The sequence below is a fragment of the Cavia porcellus genome, unplaced genomic scaffold (genome assembly GCF_034190915.1).
Source record: "Cavia porcellus strain 051 isolate PalLab524CR breed Dunkin Hartley unplaced genomic scaffold, mCavPor4.1 scaffold_22, whole genome shotgun sequence".
In the NCBI taxonomy this organism is placed as follows: domain Eukaryota; kingdom Metazoa; phylum Chordata; class Mammalia; order Rodentia; family Caviidae; genus Cavia; species Cavia porcellus.
This window is the reverse complement of record NW_026947505.1, coordinates 41,368,378-41,387,766: the sequence shown is the minus strand read 5'-3', so window position 1 is coordinate 41,387,766 and position 19,389 is coordinate 41,368,378. Positions and strand designations below refer to the sequence as shown.

The following is a 19,389-nucleotide window of genomic DNA, read 5'->3' as shown; positions in this document are numbered from 1 at the left end:
CCATTGTGGTAGGATCGTTCCCTGGTGCAAATGGCAACCTTGAGTGTGGTCCTCGTCAGCCCAGATGGAAAGCAGGATGGCGAGCCTGTAGTCTAAGTGGTCACTGCAGAGCACTGCATGGAGCACCAGGCCCTACAGGTGAAGGCAGAAGTTGGATTTGGAGCCTGCCTAAGTCTCAGCTGGGCCTGGCTACACAGGGTGGTCCCACCTGAGGCAGAACAGCAGCCCTGGGCCATCATGGAGACCGTATCTGACACTGCAGGTCCTCCCAGTCTCCTGTTCCAGAAGTCAAGTCTCTTTCTTCCTCTCGCTCCTGGCAAGAGCTCCAAGAGCACATGCTAGATGGACCCTCAACTCTCACTGAGGGGCTCACCCAGAGCCTGGCTCCAACCCCTGTGTGGACAGACCTGGGACTCCACAGATGGTGAGGCTGAGTTCTAGGAAAGAGATTCCCAGAGTTCCACATTGTTCTGTGGCTAGAGTTGGGTGTACTCCTCCCCTTGCTCTACCTGGAACGGTGTGAATGTGGGAACTGTCTCCCTACTGGCCATTCCAACAGGGAGACAGTGAATGGAAGAGGAACCCCAGGAGTGTCTCTCAGCTAACTCACTTGGCAAGCATGATGCCATCACCACCCTTCTCCTACCTCTCAGAGTCAGAAAGGCAGGTAGATAGAGCTAGAGGGTCAGATTAATTGGTATAAACTTCTGATGCAGAATTCAAACATCAGTGACCCAAAATCTGTCCTGGTTGGGAGCAGAGGTGGTGACACTTCTATTACCCTGCCTCATGGGAGTTCCCCAGATCATCATTTAAAACATTGTTTTGTTTCACAATTATTTGAAAATGCATTATTGCAAAATGTATGCAATAATTCTTCACTTAATAACTCTTCACTTAATCAAGAGTGAAGATAAAATTCAAATTCAGGCCTTTCTAGTGGGTCCCAGCAGGTCAGTAGCTGTATCTAAAGACAGAGCTGACATTGGGGGGAAGCTGATGGGTCTGCTGGCCTCTGAACTGGACCAGCCTATGCAGGGTCACTTTATAGTGCAAACAGTGGCAACAACAGCCCTAGTGGGGAAACAGAAGGAGGACTCTGGTTATGCTGTGTTCTGATCCATGTACCAGAGGCTGCTCTCCTTCCTCCAGCTACACCTCATTAGATCTAAAGGCCCGTCCAATGACACAGGTCATGAAGAATAAGAACATGAACAGAGTCATACTCGAGGGACTGGTCCCTTACCCAGAGGAGGGAACAAAGCCTCAAGTCCTCCATCTAGCCAGAAGACTACACTTTCTCACAGTCCCACTGGAAGGTCCTAGCTGGGGGGAAAGTCTGCTTTTCTAAGCAGAACAGTAGATTCCCACTCTCTGATTTCAGCCCCACTCTGGTACCAGAACACCTTGGAATTCAGTGCCTTTTGGCACCATGGAGCTCTCTTATCCTCCCCTATGCGTAGCCTTTGCTAAGGCTGTTACTGACAAGTACCCAAGCCCTATTCTCCTTCCAGATAGAACCACAGGCTTGCTAGCCACTGCCCGCTACCCAGCTCCCTGCAAGGGTCCATTATTATTCCAGCAGCAAAGCCCACATCTGTTGCAAAGTGTTGCTGTAAGTGGCTATTTGAAGCTTGCATTTCTTTCCACCCTCAAACACTTCCGATCAGCTTTACTACAAATGCAATAACCTCCTGAGAAGAGCGAGTATGGGGAAGGGGAAATAAACAGCTCCCCAAGAGCGAAAGTGACAAAAATAAAAATCTTTCATTAGAACAATATTGGAGTCTTAGTCACTTATATTCCATTATCTTCACTTCAAATACAGTTGACTTTTTAGAATATACCTGTCCACATAATAAGCCATAATGGCAAGAAAAACAAAGATACCTTTGCCTGCCTTTCTTACTCTCCCTCCTCTGTCAGTAAAAGTTCTAATCTTCATCCCAAACTGCATGTGCTTTGAATATTTATAAAGCACTTTTGTCCACAGCATTTCATTTTGCCTTTTCAGCCAGCCATTGTGACGGCTCCTAGCCTTTGGACTCGGAGGTTTCTGTGGTTTGTCCATGGTGGAACACACAGCCAGTTAGTAGGTGGGCATGCTGTCACAGTCTGCATTCTAGTACCTCAAATTCTGCCCCCCACCAATGTGGCCTTGCCCATGAGAGAAAGGCCATGGAGCTGTGAATCAGTCAGGGTCAGAGACGGGAGGCTTTAGGCAGCTCAGACTCTTGGAGTGGGTGGACAGCAGCTGTGAATTTAGAAGCAAAGCACCAGAGCTTGAGGACAGGGCTGGGCAATTTCATCTTGTCTTATTGATCTGTCCTTTCCAGAATATTAATGACATCTGTAGCCTTTCCCAGCTCCTACTTTTCTTTTTGTTTGTCTAATCCTGACATTAAAAACCTCTCTTAGTCTGTCTGATTTCTTTAAAACTCATGGCGGTTAGGAGGAAAAAAAGACATCAGTGTGCACACCTGCACAGTAGGAAGGTGATAAAATTCTGCCTTCACCCTACTTCTTGTTACTGTCTTCTTCACCTTATAGTAGCTTGCTCCATCTTTGCCCTTCTCACTAGGGAGTCTAACTCTGACTAAACAGCTCTTTTCTGCAAAAAGCAAAGCAAAAATAAGACAAATATTCCCTAAAAGACAGCCATGTCGACTCAATTTTCAAATTCTTACTTAGGATATCGATCTTTGCCACTAGAGCAACTGTGTCTTTCCTATGCTTTGTCTCTATTTGTCACTGACATCATAGTAGCCTTTGGAACACAGGCTCCATCAGGCCAGAGCTGGTGACTTTGCACGCACCGACGTACTGCAGCAAAAGGCACTAATCACACACTTAATGTAGGAAGAGACAATGACATAGCTGTTGGTGAAACGTGACTAGGGTGATGCACAGATCTGCATCTCAAAGAAATCATTTATTCTGCCTTTTTCTCAGAAAATCAGCTGCAACTGATTTTCAGTGATTTATATGCTAGAAGACACAATTAAACTCCATGAACAGTTTTTATCTGAACTCAGGGAGAAGAGGAGAGGTAAACTGAATGGAATCTCGAAACCGCAAGGCCTCTCTTCTTCAAGCTGTTTACTAGCCCACGAATTGTAGCCTGTGAAATCACAGGGCCAAGAAAGCTTCCTAAACATTCTTTTTACATGGCTTTGGTGGCTGTGAAACAAGCAGAGTGTAAGGTAATCTGTCAGTCACAGAGAGCATGGAAAAAGGGCAGCTCTGCCCTCTCATGCCTGCTGGGCTACCAGACAGGGGAAAGCCTGGAGATGGACACAAGTCCTACTTTGCAGTGACCCAGCACAAGGAGATATCCATGACCAAAACAAGCCTGGATCACCCTCCCCTCCCGATACGTTTTTCCCCCAGGGGCCAGGATCGACCTTTCCTTCCTCCTTTAGATGCTTCCTGCTACGGCTGGACTTGGCTGGACTGGAAGCCACAGTCAGCTGCCTGTGGGAAAGCAGGTGCAGAGAGTAATCAGGCACACCCGAAGGGCTTCTGCTAGAGAGGCAGGCACCTGAATGGAGAGGTCTGTAGCTCAGCAAGTTTGGACTGCTTGCCCTTTGCAGCATCCTGTCCTAAAATGCCGACCTCTTATATGGTCATTTTTTTTTTTTTTCCACCAGAGTCAGTATGGATTGTATGGTCAATTTTTGGGTTTCATGGAATTTGTTCTAATTTAATTAATCTGTAATGATAAATGTTCACCTTGCTTTCTAAATTTGTTACCCATCTTAATTTTGACTAGAAACAAGTAGGCTAAAGCACCCTCAGAAAAATATCTACATGATCCTACATAACCTAGTTTATGTTAAGCACCAACCGAAAGCAAACTATAATATTATAGGAAGTCTGATTCTGAATCTTATTTCTTACTTTTTAACTCAAAATGAGAAAGCTGATTCTTAAGCATTTGCTTAAACGTTGGATAGGGGCTATGACAGTGCAAATATATGTGATTTTTCAAAATGGAAACTGACAGGTTTTGGAGATTTCCCAAAGTGAATGCAAGTTGTATAAATACAAGTTTCAATGCAAACTGCAACCAGCATTGCTTTGTTAAATCTAATTCCACATAAATAGAAACCTGCTGCCAGAGTATAAAAAGGTGTTTAAAATTGCAAGGTTAATCGCAGTTATCTCCTCTCCCTTCATGATGCAAACTCTCTTCCTTCAGACAGCTACTGTTCCAATTTCTGTCCTGTTCAGACAATTTTTTGCTTTTCTGTACCACTGACCATGTCTACACACTGGAGAATGAGACTATATTCCTGATGAAGAAAAGTACATTAACGTACTAGACTAAATGGGTCTTTTTATATATACAATAAGGTACAGACAAATAGACTAAATATATTTGTTGATAATCATAGCTCAGCCTTATAGTTTTATGAACATTCTCAAGACCTATAAAATTCTATAAGATGAAATAAGTCTTGTACTCAAACCGTATCAGGAAGAGTATCAGACCTATATGCAGGCTCTGAGTTGGCAAAAGTCATTATGGATAACATGTTTGTCACTTTTTTCCCTTAAAGTGAGTATTTTAAAAGTTTTTTAAAAAGACCCACAAAAGATAATGTGATTGTAAGATGGCTGACTAACGGTGCCGATATGCTTCTCAGCATCCCCCCACAAAAGACCAAACCGTGGAAAACCAACAGTTATTTCACTAAAGTGAGGGAGAACAGGGAAATGCAGTGGGGATGTGGCAGGGATGTCACAGAGCAGAGGCACAATAGCCTTATAAAGAAGGGAAGAATGCACACAGCATCTATTATGCTCCTCTCCAGTGGAGATTATCCCTAAAGCAAAAGGGACTTTGTTCAGTAGGAAAATGGTAAACATGCCCACCCCAAAGTTCTCACTAATGCAAGATACATGAAGCACCTGCTGTACTTCTGTGGGCCCTAGACCCTGTCCAGGAACTGCTGAGTTACCACTCGCCACACTGCTCTGGAGAAAGTGCCCAGTCACGCTATGCTCTGCCCTCTCCTGCTCCTGCTGCACAGGATCACCTTGAGACCCGTCCACCTGAGGGGAGCCACTGTGAGCCAGTTGAGTGGTTCTCCTACCTCCATATCAAGGAAGCAGCTTACAGCCAGCTCTGAATGGCCTGGCCCACAAAGACCCGCTGAGAAGTAGACAGATGGCCCTATAGGGCCCTACTCACTGACCCTCATCCCTTAGGAGAAACTGGATGGCTTGTCATGGGAAGCTCAACAAATCGATGTCCTGGGAAATAATCAGGCCGCCTTGCTCACCATCCTGTGGCCCAAGAAACAGTGGCACAGCTATCCCTGCTTGATTTACGTAGGCCCCAGAAGGAAGCCTGCCCTGAGCAGGCTGGAAATTTACAAGCCTGCAAAGACACCTGGCACAGTAATAGTTACCTCACTTGGGCCCATCAGTGTGGTGGCTCTCCCCACCTGGTGGCTCTCACACACTAACATGCACCCACCCATCTGCACCAGTTGCCTCTCACCTGTATGGGCTCAACATACCCACCGTGGGCCACACTGTATGCAGAGCAGCTGGTGAATCTGTCCCAAGTAACAGACCTGCATCTCAGCTAGTGGAGCAGTCTCACACATCTCCACAGCCTAGACCCTGATGAAGCACTACTGCACCCATCTAGAATCAAAGCCAGGCAAGCCTACTTAGTCTGCACTCTGGTACATATGGCCAAGAGAAAGTCCCTTAGCGTGAAACCTATCCCACAAAATTCGTTAAGGCAACTGATCCATCAGATGTGCAAGTATCAGTATAGGAACACAAGAAGCATGGAAAAGCAAGGCAATATGATACCTCAAAAGAAACACAGCAACTCTTTAACAACAACCACAAAAGAAATCAATGAATTGCCTTCAAAGAATTCAAGATAATGAGTATAAAGGAACTCAATGAGATACAGGAGAACACAGACATAATACAATTTAGGAAAGCAGTTTATGATTTCAGTGATAAATTTAGCAAAGAGATAGGTACCACATAAAAAAAAGTACCAAAAAGCTTTCTTGAAGGAGTCATACATCTTTCCAAGACAAGCAAAAACTATAAAAATTCACCACCACCAAACTGGCCATACAAGAAATCATTCAAGGGGTCCTAATTAGAAGCAAAATGATGATACCCATCATCATGAGCACACAAAAATTTACTAAACTCACTAGTAGAACAGATTTATAAAAGAAAAAGGGAAAATCAAACCTTACCAATGCAGTAAACCAACAAACACAAAAATGAAGAGAGAGGAGAAAGGAACAAAGAATTGACAAAACAATCAAAAAAAAAAAAAAACAAGACTGTGTATTTATTTATCAGTATAAAACACTTCAATGTGAATTGGTTAAATTTCTCAAGAAAAAAGACACCACAGTATGCTGCCTAAACAAACCCTATTTCACTATTAAAGATATACATATACTAAAATTAAAGGCACTAAGAAAGATATACTAAGCAAAAGGAAACTAAAAGAAGCAGGTATAGCTACAGTTAAATAGAGTTAAAGTTGAAAGCCATATAAAGAAATTAAGAAGGCTACTATATAATGAAAAGTGGATCAATTCAGTAAGAAAAAGTAAATATGTATATGCATCCATCACTGGAGCTCTCAATTATAGGAAGAACACATTACTAGATCTAAAGTGAGAGATCAAACAAAGCACTGAAGTAAAACTCCAGTATAGACATTTACAGAACATTCCATTCAACAGCTGCAGAATATACTTTCTACTAATCAGTACATGGAATATTTTCCAGGTTAGACCACATGTTAGGCCATGAGAGAAATCTCAACACACTGAAAAAAATCTGAATTACATTTATCTTGCCTGAAAATAATAGAATATACCTAGAAATCAACAAGAGGGATTTTAGAAATGAACCATATACTCTTGACAGATCAATGCACTAATGAAGAAATAAAAGAGAAATTTAAAAATTCCTTGAAGTAAAGTGGACAAACAATGTACCAAAACTTAGAATACAGACAAGTAGGACCAAGAAGAAAATTTAGAGGAAAAAAAGGTCCTACATCCTCAAAATGTAGGAAACTTTCAAATAAACAATCTAATGGTGCAACTCAAGGAACTAGAAAACAAATCAAGCTTAAAATTAAAGAACAGAAATAACAAGGATCACCATAGAAATAAATAAAATAGAGACTTAATAATACCAAATATAAATGAAACAAACAGTTGGTTTTTGAAGAAACACAATTGGTATAATTTTAGCTAGAATAACTAAGAATAACCATGGATTGGAAAATTAATGTTGTTAAAATGTCCATATTATTCAAAGCGAATCATAGATTCAATGCAAATGTTATGTCTATCAAATAAAAAAAGTTCTTCACAGAAACAGAAGAAAAACAAAAACAATCAAACAAAACAAAACAAAAAAGCTCCGGCAATTTGTATGGATTCAAAAAAGCCTTCCATAGCTGAAGCAAAACTAAACAAAAGAACAAAGCTAGAGGCTTCAAAACATAGTACAATGCTATAGAAACCAAAACAGTACAGTACTGGCAGAAGAGCAAACATGGCAAAGAAACGGAATAGAGAACCCAGTCTACGTATTTGTAGCCTACTGAGGTTTAGACAAAGGCAGTAAGGGCATAGTCTGCAAAAGAATGAAGCTAGAATCCTATCACTCATCATATGCAATCAACTCAACATGGATCACATTTAAATGTAAGACTTGAAACTATGAAGCATGAGGGAGAAGCTTTAGGGTATTAGTCTGGGCAAACCTTTTTTTTACGTGATCCCAAAAGCACAACTAGCAAAAATGACAAATGATATTATATAAAACTTAACAGCCTCAATACAGCAAAAGAAACAATCAACAAACAACACAGATGACCTACAGAATGAAAAATGTTTTTGCAAATTATTTACCTGACAAAGGATTACTGTACAGGGTATTGAGAACTCAACAAAATAAGAATAAGAATCCAATTTAAAAAATGGGCAAGGTGCCGGGCGTGGTGGCTCACCCCTGTAATCCTAGCACTCGGGAGGCTGAGGCAAGAGGATTGTTCCAAGTTAGAGACCAGCCTGGGCTACAAAGTGAGCTCAAGGCCAGCCTGAACTGCATAGAGAGACCCTGTCTCAAAAAGACAACAACAAAAAAAAAAATGGGCAAGTGACCTGAAAAGGCATTTTCCAAAAGAAGATATACAAATTTTTAAAAAGTATACAAGAAAAAACCCCTCAACATTAATACTCACCAGGGAAATAAGAACAAAAATAATGCTATCATCTAATCCCAATTAGAATAGTTATTAGCAAAGAGACAAATAAGTAATAAGTAATAAATAATATTTATTATAATAAATAACAAATAAATTATAAATAAATAATAAATAAAGAGAAACTGTCAATACAGTGTCAACAAAAATATGAATTACTACAGCCATTGCAGAAAGCAGTATGTAGGTCCCTTGAAAAGTTAGAAATAAAATCACGACATAATCCAGCAATCCTCCTACTGGGTATATATATCCAAAGGAAGCAAACTCAGTATGCTGAAGAGACTTGCACGTTTTCTTACAGCACTGTTCATGACAGCCAAAATATGGATGGATCAACCTAAGTGCCCTCTGATAGATGAATGGATGAAAAATATACATACAGAGTGGAATAATACTCAGCTATTAAAAATAATAAGATTTGCAGCAACACGAATGGAAGTGGAGGACAGCAGGCTAAATGTAATAAGCTAGGCACAGAAAGACAAATACCACGTATCTTCCCTTATATGTGGGAACCGCAGAGTTAATCCTGCAGGAGTAAACTGTCAACTAGTGGTTACTAGAACTGAGAAGAGCATGGAGGCAGTGGAAAAGAGAAAGAATAGAACAGGAATACAGTAGTGGGAGTGGAATCACTCCTAACGTCCCATAGCACGGTAGGCTAACTATGACAACAATTAGTTGTCAACAAAAGAGCTTACAGAGAGGATTTTGAATGTTTCCAACACAAAAGAGCAATGTTTGAGATATCACACTATAAGTATGTATAATTATGTGCCAATTAAAAATAAAAAGTATAGATAAAATAAGAACTGGGGCTGGAGGTTTAGCTCAGCGGCATAAGCGCCTGCCTTGCAAGCAGGCAGTCGTGAGTTTGATCCCCGGTACCGATAAAAAGGAAAAAGATTAAAAAAAAAAATTTAAAAAAAAAAAAAAATAAATAAAATAAAATAAGAACTAATTGAATCAGCAGTAACCATTTGCATAATTGTAAAAGGTATCGTTTTGATTCAAATTCAAATTTGATTGCTTCTTTTAAAGCTTCTCAGAAAGATGTCAATAACTTTAGATTCTTGGCCTAGTCTAAAGTAACAGGATTTTTTAAATTGCTTAATTTAAAAAAGCTCATATTTGAAATACACCTATACCCACATATATAGTAGCTATTGATACAGTATATCTTCTTCTTTCAAGAATAGGTATAAGCTTTAAGGCCAGTCAACAGCAATAGCACAACACATCTCCAGATATCCCTACACACTGATTCATCTTTTTCCAATTGTTGAAACTCAGCCCAGTCAAATTAGTCATGTTTAAAATAGCTTAGCTTAAACATACACATGTGTGCACGCACACATGCATACACAGACACACATGCCAGTGTGTATAAAAGTGGAGAAATCTGAGTAGGCTTGGTAGGTTGTATTAATGTCACTTTCCTGTTTGGAATATTGTACTCTAGTTTATGTAAGATGTTGCCATTGGGGAAAAAGTAAATGAAAGTTATATGGGATTTCATTGTGTTGTTTCTTACAGTTGCACATGAATCCACAGTTACCTCAAAAGAAAAAAAATTGAAAAAAAAAAATCAAACAAGGAAACAATACAGTATATGCCATTTAGCTTTAAGATTATATTTGTATTTGGTCTCTAGCATTCCAACACAGTGTGTATGTGTTGTGTATCTACACACACACACACACACACACACACAGAGATTCATATGCACACATGTGCACACGAGAGCCACAGACACATATTTCTATATAGACAACTAAGAAACCATTACTTATTTCTGAAGAGGAGAACTAGAGAAGCAGTTGCAGAATGCATATTTACTTTCCTCTAGAGACCCTTTTGTATTCTGCATTTTGAGCTACCATCATTTGTCATTTAAAAATAATTCTTGGAGAGTGACGAAAACCTAGACATTTCAAACACAGAGCAAAGAACAACGAAAGAAATGGCAGCTTAGCACAGAACGAAAGGCTCGTGAACAGGTGCACAAGTGTGCCACATGTCAGCAGCAAAGAAGAACATGCAGGAGTGGACAAGGGTCTTACGGCTGGAGATGCAATAAGACAGTCTGCAGTTGATCTTCCGGAAGAGCTGCTTGTTAATGGGCCAGAGAACCAGCGTGAAGAGCTGGATGATGTTCACAATCAGCCCCGAGGCGATGAAGACATAGAAGAAGATCAAGTGGCACAGGAACTGAGACTTCAGCAACGCAATGAGGTCCATGGCGTGCGGGTGCTTTTGTTCAAAAATAAATAAATATCCGCAGTAGAATATGTCCAGAAGGAAGAAAGATCCAGGGCTCAGAAAAGTGTCTAGAACACAAACAAATGTCAAACATTAGCAAAAATATGATGTGCTTTTAAAGCGGGAACAAAGTGCTCTTAAAAGAAAAATTTATGCTTGAGGTTAAACTCATTGTCTGTTGGTTGATTTATTTCTATTTGGCAAACACTGATACAGTGCTTACTTTCTGTTAGGTACAGTCTATTCCTCCCTTTAATTCTCTGAGCACCCCCTGCAGTCACTACTGTTAGGGCAAATGGGGGAATGGAGGCCAGAGGAGGCGAAGCAATGGAGTCATGGTCTTCAGGCTCCCAGCTAACCTGGGTCTGTGTTCCAACCGCCATGTCTCCGCAGGCCTTGCCTTCCATTGCATCGGCCCGCTCCTCAGCTCCTCTTCATCTATCTTCCTCCACTTGCTCTTCTCCAGACCTCAGTTCAATCCCCACTTCCAGCAGGACTTCCTTGGACTCAGACCTCATATTAGGAGGGTCTCAGCTGGACCAGACGCCACCCAGAAGGCCCCCACACAATACACCTTGTTGCATTTCGGTATTGCAGCTGAATGCTTGGCCTTAGCACCGACTGTCAGCTTCAGTGTGATTATACTTAAGATTGGTAATCTTAAGTACCTTGGAACTGCCATCAGTATATGGCTGGAGCTCACTTATTTTTTTAAAGCGGGAACAAAGTGCTCTTAAAAGAAAAATTTATGCTTGAGGTTAAACTCATTGTCTGTTGGTTGATTTATTTCTATTTGGCAAACACTGATACAGTGCAATACTAGTGATTTTACCTTAAGTACCTTGGAACTGCCATCAGTATATGGCTGGAGCTCACTTATTTTTTAATATTTTTAGAATGATTTGATGAAGACAATCAAGGCCTGAACTGTCCAAGTTAGCAAAAGCAAAGAATTATTAAGCAAATAAAATTTACCCTTCCCCCCTCCACACACTACACACACACACACACACACGCATGCATGCACACATGCACACACACATGCACATGCACACACCTTAGCAGTCCTAACATCAGAAAGGAACTCAACACACACAGAGCAGCCAGACTCATGGTCCTGTAATCAGCCTCCAACACCAAATAGAAGAAAACAACTTCCTGATTTAGGAAATAAAGACCTTGAGTGGAGTAAAAGGCAGGATTAAATAAGTTAATGAAAACCTGGTGGAAGCACAGCAGGCTGCTTCTCCTGGAAGCAAAAGTTATTCAAACTACCCCAGAAAGAGCACAAATTCTAGGACAAACTTTTAACAGTAACAGTTGACAAACCCTCTATTGTTACAATCTTCATTTTTAAAAATCTTAATTAGTGAGGCCAAAAAATGATCTAGTGATAGCTTCATGCCTATTATATGTAACTAAGAGTCCCCTGAAGATGAGTATTATCATTCCCCGTGAGATGAATAGTATTAGCCAATTTTTCAGAATAAGAAATCAAAGCAACTCCTAGGTTGGGGGACTTGTTTTTGCTTAGTGCACTTGAGAACTGATCTTGGGCTCAGCTTTAAGTTCAAATCACTCTCCTGCACCTGATGAGCTGTCGTGCTTCTAAGGAGGGTGTTTTTTTGGGCTCAGAGCTCCATTTTGCAAAGCAACCAGAAATGACCAGAAAAACAAAAGATAATGTGGCCAGCAGTGATATTCATGTGCAAAGTACGCCCAAGGTGGGGAAGACGGAACTTGCCCCTCAGTTATCTGTGTTGTTTGGAGATGGTCACAGTTAAGAAGACAGTCACAAGAGGCACATTCACCCTTGCTCAGACTACCTGTAAGGAGGAAGGGAATGCCATGCAGTCTTTGGCTGTCGGCTTAGTGTAGCTGAGACTCCATTCTCTAGGCCCAAAAAGCTTTGTTCTCTGGCACAAACACAGTCCCTGCAGGGTCAGTGATCACATCTCAGGCCCTCCCCAGGCAGTGCTTCCTCAGACATTTCTGGCTGTGAAACTCCTTTCTTGGCTTCTACACACCCAGGCTTTCTCTGAGGAACAGGCATGACGCCGGCAGTCACTTTCCACGCACTTGTCTTTAGCAGCCACATAAACAGGAGTGATTCATTTGGTCACAGTCTGGCAGGCACTGCAGTCTCATTTTGAATATGCCTATAACTTCTTCATTGTCCCTGGATTAACCACTAACAACTTCAAGACAATCTAGCCACAAGACTCTGATTCTTTATGGGATTTCTGGGGTTTAGGGTTTGTAAAATATGTGATAAATCCTTTGCTTTGCTGATTTAACAGTAAGAAAAGGAAATCAACTGACACCAGAGATTCAAGGATTCAATGCCGCCTTCCTCGGTGTCCAGTTCAGTATTAGGGTATTATAGGGGGGAATTAAGATTTTTTTTTGCAAAATTTTAAGGCCCATCATGATCTCAGGTAAAACCCTCACTAGTATTGCAATGCCATCTAACACTAAATCAGTGATGTGTAAGGGAACATGGATAAGTCTCATGAGGGATTGGACAGACAAATCTTGATTTTATCACTTCCAAAGTGTATGACCTCCCAAGTGTCCTCACATCCTTGGTGTGGAAGCTGGCACAGGTCTGAAGCTCTGGGTTGTCTGAGTTTTAAGCACTACTCTATATCCCATGATACACTTTAATTAGAATTCTAAAGAATGTGTGAATGGTTTTAAATTTTGTGAAATTTAAACTGATTGCTACAGTTTGGATGCAGTTTATACCTCAAGGCTTCATGTGTTGGAGGTCTGTCCTCAGTGTGGTGATGTGGAGATGGTAGAATCTTTCAGAGGTGTGTCTAGGGGAAGGTGGGTAAGTCACTGGGACATTAATCTTGAAAGGGATTAATGCTGGTCTCATGGTATGAGTGTTATTTCTCAGAAAAGCACATCGTTAGAAATTTCATTCCACCTAGCAATTCCCCTTCTAAAGTATCTTCCTGAAAGACTTAAAGATCTTATATTACAATAACACATGCATACCAATGTTTACACCAGCACAACTCACAGTAAATAAATCTAGGAAGCAGCTATATAAACAGAAGAATGGATAAAGAAATTGCAGAGTACTACTCTGCCATAATAGAGAAGGATAAACTTGAGTCATTTGTAGGAAAGTGGATGCTCCTTGAGATCGTAAAATAAAACACGCAAACTTAAATGTTGCATGCTTTCTGTTATACAAGAAACCCAAAAAACAAATAATAGATCAGAGGAAATAGGGAGACAGATCTTTTGAAAGTGGGAGGGACACATAAGAAAGGAGAAGGGGAAGAAGACAAAAAAAGTTAAGATGTGTTATGTACATGTATCAACTTCGAATGAGGAACGTATTCATTATGCAGTGCAAACATGTACTAATAATAATAGCTGAGAGAGAGAGAGAGAAGAAACAAAAAATGATGCAAGTTTATTAAATAATTTAACAGACTTTAGGACTCTTTGTTTATTTTTTTTAATTTTTTTTAAGATGAGTTTTTTTTTTTAAGATGAGTTTTCACTAAGTAGTTCAGACTGGAATCGAACTCACTATGTAACCCAGGGTGGCCTTGAACGCACAGTAATCCTCCTGCCCAATGTCCTGAGAGCTGGGATTGCAGGTGTGCACCACCACATACAGCTTATTTAACAGTAAGATTCGTTATTATGGCCAAATTATATAAAGAGTGTCCGTTGGATAAATACTTGATGTGCCTTAAATTTACCCTTGATAAAAGTTTAGGCAACCGGCCTTCCCATTTTGAATAAAGGGAAGCTCTCTTTTCTCATATGGCAATTAGCCAGTGCAGTGTCAGGCCAAGAAAAGATGGTGTATCTGATGGTGATGAAAATAGCTAAGAAAAAATATTTTTAAATACTTTGCCTACTTCTCTTTCAGCAACAAAGTTATGGGGGGAATCTTTCCAGCAAATTCACCTTAAAAGGACATTACATGAGGAATGTTTTGCTATTTCTGAGAATATCAGACCAGTAACTTACGAAATTTATAAATCAACCACTGACTATAAAGCTGTTTCCATCTCTTATGTTAACGAACAAAGTTTCTTATAACCAAGAGCAACGATGAAGAACTCTTGTGCTCGAAAAACCCAAACTGCCCCTGCCTGTGACTCATTTTTGGTATTAGAAACCAGCACAGTAGGGGTCTGCACATCGATGAGCTCTGAAGTGCCATTCAGCCTTTTCCCAAAAGTCATCCATGACTTTGAGAATGGCCTGCTGGCTGTCAAGTGCAGGACATCAACCCTGCTCAGCACCCCTGCCAAGAGGTTCACACCGTGCCACAGGCTGAGAGGCCAAAACAGGCCATCCATAGAGGCAGACAGGGGAGACGCACTGAGGCTTAGGGACAGAGGAAGATTATCATTGGGTGGCACGTCCCAGACAAAAGACAACCCAGTGTATGAAGGTGACATATAGAAGGAAATGCTAAAACATGTAAACACTTTAAAAAGAAATCACAGAGAATAGGAAAAATGCCAGAATACTCAATTTGTATACATTATCTAAATTTTCCAAAAATTAGAGTCTGACTCCTAAGTTTAATATATATATATACGTTTAATATACATATTATTGAATACTATCGGATTGGTGTTTTAAATATTGACAGAGAGAAACTGTCACTAGCATAAAGAAGAACAATTTATTCCAAATTATCTTATCTCCCAAGTACTGATAGTTTAGTGGAATTTGAATTTAACTGACGGTTTGACAAAATCCCTGATAGTCCGTGAGGACATGTTGAAGAACTGCTGACTATGAGCCTATGTTATATTAGTTCATAGTTGTTTGAAAAATAAAGAATTGCCACTAATGTTGGGAGAATATTAGAATATATTAAGTGAAAAAAAAGTTCACCAGGAAGCATGATTCTGCACTGTAAAATAATAATGTGTCTAACATACACGTCCACACCCACTTATACTGTGTATCCATAGCTATCTATTAAATTCTGATGATGGCATTATGGTGCGTTTCTTATTTCTTCCCTGTGCTTCTTCCATTCTTTTCTGTGATGAGAAGCTCTGCCGCCTGCGGGCACAGAACTAGATGGGCTGCATTTTCCAGCCCTCCTGGAAATCAGATGTGTATAGATGGGAAGACAGAAAGCTAGACAAAGGGGAGGTGCTTGAAGAAAACTACACTACTGCTTAACTGTCCGGAAGGACCGCAGTGGTGAGCAGCCGGCCAGCAACAGACAGGAGAGATTCTGACACATGAAGGAACCCCAGAGGCCCCAGCGGACACGGCACTGGCTGAGAGCTCAGGGTGCTGTGGGGGATCACTGAGGGTCAGCGGTTCAGACCACAAATATAACCTCAGCTCTTTTCCACCTGTGGAAACTGCTTAACTTCCCCAGCCCTCAGTCTCTTCATCTGTAACATAAGAAAGACACCACCAGCATGAGGTATCTATGATGATCAAGTAGAAAAACGTATTTAAAACACTACGGTGCCTGCAGTGGGGAGCATCTGGAAACAGGGCAGTTCCTCTCATTCAAAAGAAAATATGAAGACAAGGAGAAACTAAGATATGCCCCCTGACATTTCTGAGAAAGCCAGTGAGGTATAAACTGACTCTTTTACCTCTCACTAAATATCCGGATGCTGGCCCTTCTCTGATGTACTCTGAGCATATTGGGGGTGACTTGCCTTGTGTTTTCATTCTGAACTATACTTGCTGCCAGTGACTCAGAACAGGGAAACAATGCGCATACATACATGCACAAACACAGGCGTGGAGCCTGTGGGTCATAGGACTCTGAAATGTGCTGTGGACAGTGACACAGATGTTACCACATGCTGCCCAGCCTATGCTGGAGGAAACACAAGCAAATTTTTCAAAAGTTCAGAATACACCCAGGAGAGAATTCAAACTGCGTTCTTCTCTAGATAGATACACAAGAGTTGTCAGCTTAAACCATTAAGAGAAACTTGGTCACATATTCTGCCTTGTTTAATGTTCTGCAATTATTAAATAAGCAGGAACTTTAGTTACACTCAAGAAGAGGGGCTAAATGCAAAATAGGATTAACTGTTAATACTTGCTTTTAAAGATTGATTGATTTATCAGTTTTTCTCACATTATAGCACTCATCCAGGTCAGGGCTGTGAAAGGTAAAACTTTCTTCCAAAGAAATCAGTCTAAGAATTGCTAAAATAATACCCATGCCAATTCAGCATCATCATTAAAATCTAAACCATTCCTTATTGCTCAGGCTGGGCCTGAACTTGTGATTCTCCTGCCTCAGCCAAGCAGAATGTTGGGCTCATAGGTATGTGCCAACACGCCTAACTTACATTTTCATTTCGATATTAAATACACCCTCATTATGACACATATTCTGCCTTATTCAATGTCCTACAATGATTAAATAAACAAAATAAGCAACATAAAGGTTAGAAAATTATACAGGCAGAATAACTAAGTATAGAACATCTTGTTCAAAATCAAGTATAGAAAGAAAACTGAAAGCCTAATTCAAATACTAACAACAGTTATGATTGTACACAGCTCCCAAACACATGAACACACACATGCACATGTGTGAACATGCATAGCACACACGCACACACCCTCTGACACATATGCAAGTCAGTCACCTGGAAGCTAGGCCTGGCCTAAAATTACCATGTGACCAATTTTGCTCAGGAAGATAAGCCCATCGATCCCTCAGGGCTGGCTTTAGCTTTTCATGTATTCTTCCTCTGTGGTGTTAAGGGATCCAATCCCACCTCCACTCCCCAACTCCCACCTACAGAGAAGGTTCTCAGGTGGCCCAGGGTAACCAGATAAAAAAAGGAAAGAAAAACCAGACAGCAGGCAGAGAGTCACGGCTCTAGTGGGGCTAGCTGGCAAATTCTGCTTCTAGACCAGCTTGGGGTATGTTGGGCAGAGAATAGCCAGAGACAGCAGTGCCCCGGAGAAAAAGGGGGGGTCACTCCAGGAGAGGTGAGTAAGGTGGTTTTCTGGGTACCGAATATTCAGATCACTGGCTCCATTTTAGGTTGGATCAATTTAGCCAGACTCCAGCAAGACAGCTGTGAACCTGTACAACCTGCACAAGTCACTTAGCCTTTAGCACTTAGTTCTGACAAACAGGCTAAGTTTAGTTTCTGGCTTCTTTGCAGTTGCATTGGCCTAAGGCCAAAAACAAAAGAACAGAGAAAGCTTTCTAGGCTGAAGTTAACTATCATCAGGATCATCACTAACTAAAATATTCCTCAATTAAAAAGTCATCATAGGCTAATGGTTTGGCAGAAGCTTATACAAAATTAGCTTATTTAAAAATTTTATAGAACAGTACTTTTTCCAAGATCCCTGTATAGTACATGATGTCCATAAAACAAATGAAGCTCTGAAGAAGCCATAAATCATCCTCAGCCCTTTCATTATGTTCTCTAACAGGCCTTAGTTCCTTTCCAAAATTTAACTGTAAGATAAAAACTTCAGTGTAGAGGAAAGCAGTGCTCCTAAGCTTACATTTATTTAATAGTCGACTCTGGATAGCTCCTCAGAGAAAAACAAACGCTACAGTTTTTATCTATGGAAATCAAGACTCAGAGGCAAACACAGAGGCATAATCTAGGTAACTTTTTCTGACATAAGAAAAAATTAAATGGAAAAAATTGAAACTAGGTTTACTCTAAGGCCTTTTGGATCCTTAATTTCTATAAGATAAAACTACTGATAGTTACACATCACAGGATTTTTGAATAATTACCAGTAATTCAGATTCAGTACAATAAATGTTTCTTATACATGCCTCATCAATCATCACCAATGGGAGGAATCCATGCTTGTGTCGTAGGTGAGGAAACTGAGGTTTAGTCAGACTTAGTCAGGTGCAAAGGTTAAACAGTGGGGAAATATGGGAGCCATGCATGCCGCATCTAGTCTCATGGTTTTAACCACGGCTGTGCTCCCTTTAGAGGAGACCAGACTGTCACCATAACCTTTAGCCCTCATGGAGTCACTCTGCATTTTAGTTCATGGTATCACTACTGAAGACTGGGGTGATGGTGAGTTACTAAGCCACCAGCTTAAACCAGTCTTGTAACAGCCCCCATCTCTATACCCTCATCCAGCTTTTCCTAGGGCCTAGAAGACTCTGATCTCTGTGTTTGTACAGTGTGACAGGACCAGATGGCTAGTTGCATTTCCAAAAACCAAAAGGGTATGAGTCATTTCAAAGAGCATATAATTTTTTTTCTGTACTGTGGCTTGAATTCAGGGATATCCTACCACTGAGCAACATCACCAGTCTCTCTCTCTCCCCCCTCCCCCCTCTCTCCCTCTCTCCCTCTCTCCCTCTCTCTGTCGCTCTCTCTACCTTTCTCTCTTTCTCTTTATTTTTTAGACAAGGTCTTTCTAAATTGTCCAGTCTGGCCTCAACAATTCTCCTGCCTCAGCCTCCCAAGTAGCTGAGATTTCAGGCATGCACCACTGCATCCAGTTGAAGGTATATTTTTAAAGTATATTCAACTTAAGTAAGCTTCTGAAAGATTTTTATCATGTCTTAATGAAAACTATACCATAAAACCAAAACCCAACATGAAATAAGAAAATTAATTTTAAATATGAGTAACATGTCCACATATTTCTGCTTTTAAAAATTCTGATTAACATATTCTGATTAATACTGAAATGTTTTCAGATATGGAAGGAAAACAGATGTATGCTGAGTTGAAATTGTTGCTGTGATCTTTGTCACAATGACAGATACCATACATCTTGTTGTGGTACCATCGTGAGTTGGGTCACAAACCTAAGAAGGCTGTGGGCTGGAGGTTTAGCTCAGCGGCATAAGCGCCTGACTT

General features: G+C 40.7%; 1 protein-coding gene across 2 annotated transcripts in view; it reads right to left on the bottom strand.

Moving 5' to 3' along the window:
- The window catches only part of Agpat4 (1-acylglycerol-3-phosphate O-acyltransferase 4), a 101,282-nt gene that overhangs the window by 63,882 nt on the left and 18,011 nt on the right, over positions 1–19,389 (bottom strand). For both annotated transcript variants that reach the window (XM_003466380.5, XM_005002172.4), the window contains exon 2: positions 10,345–10,611. In XM_003466380.5, the coding sequence (XP_003466428.1) occupies positions 10,345–10,522 (178 nt within the window). In that variant the 5' untranslated portion in view covers positions 10,523–10,611. The remainder of the gene's footprint in view (positions 1–10,344; positions 10,612–19,389) is intronic.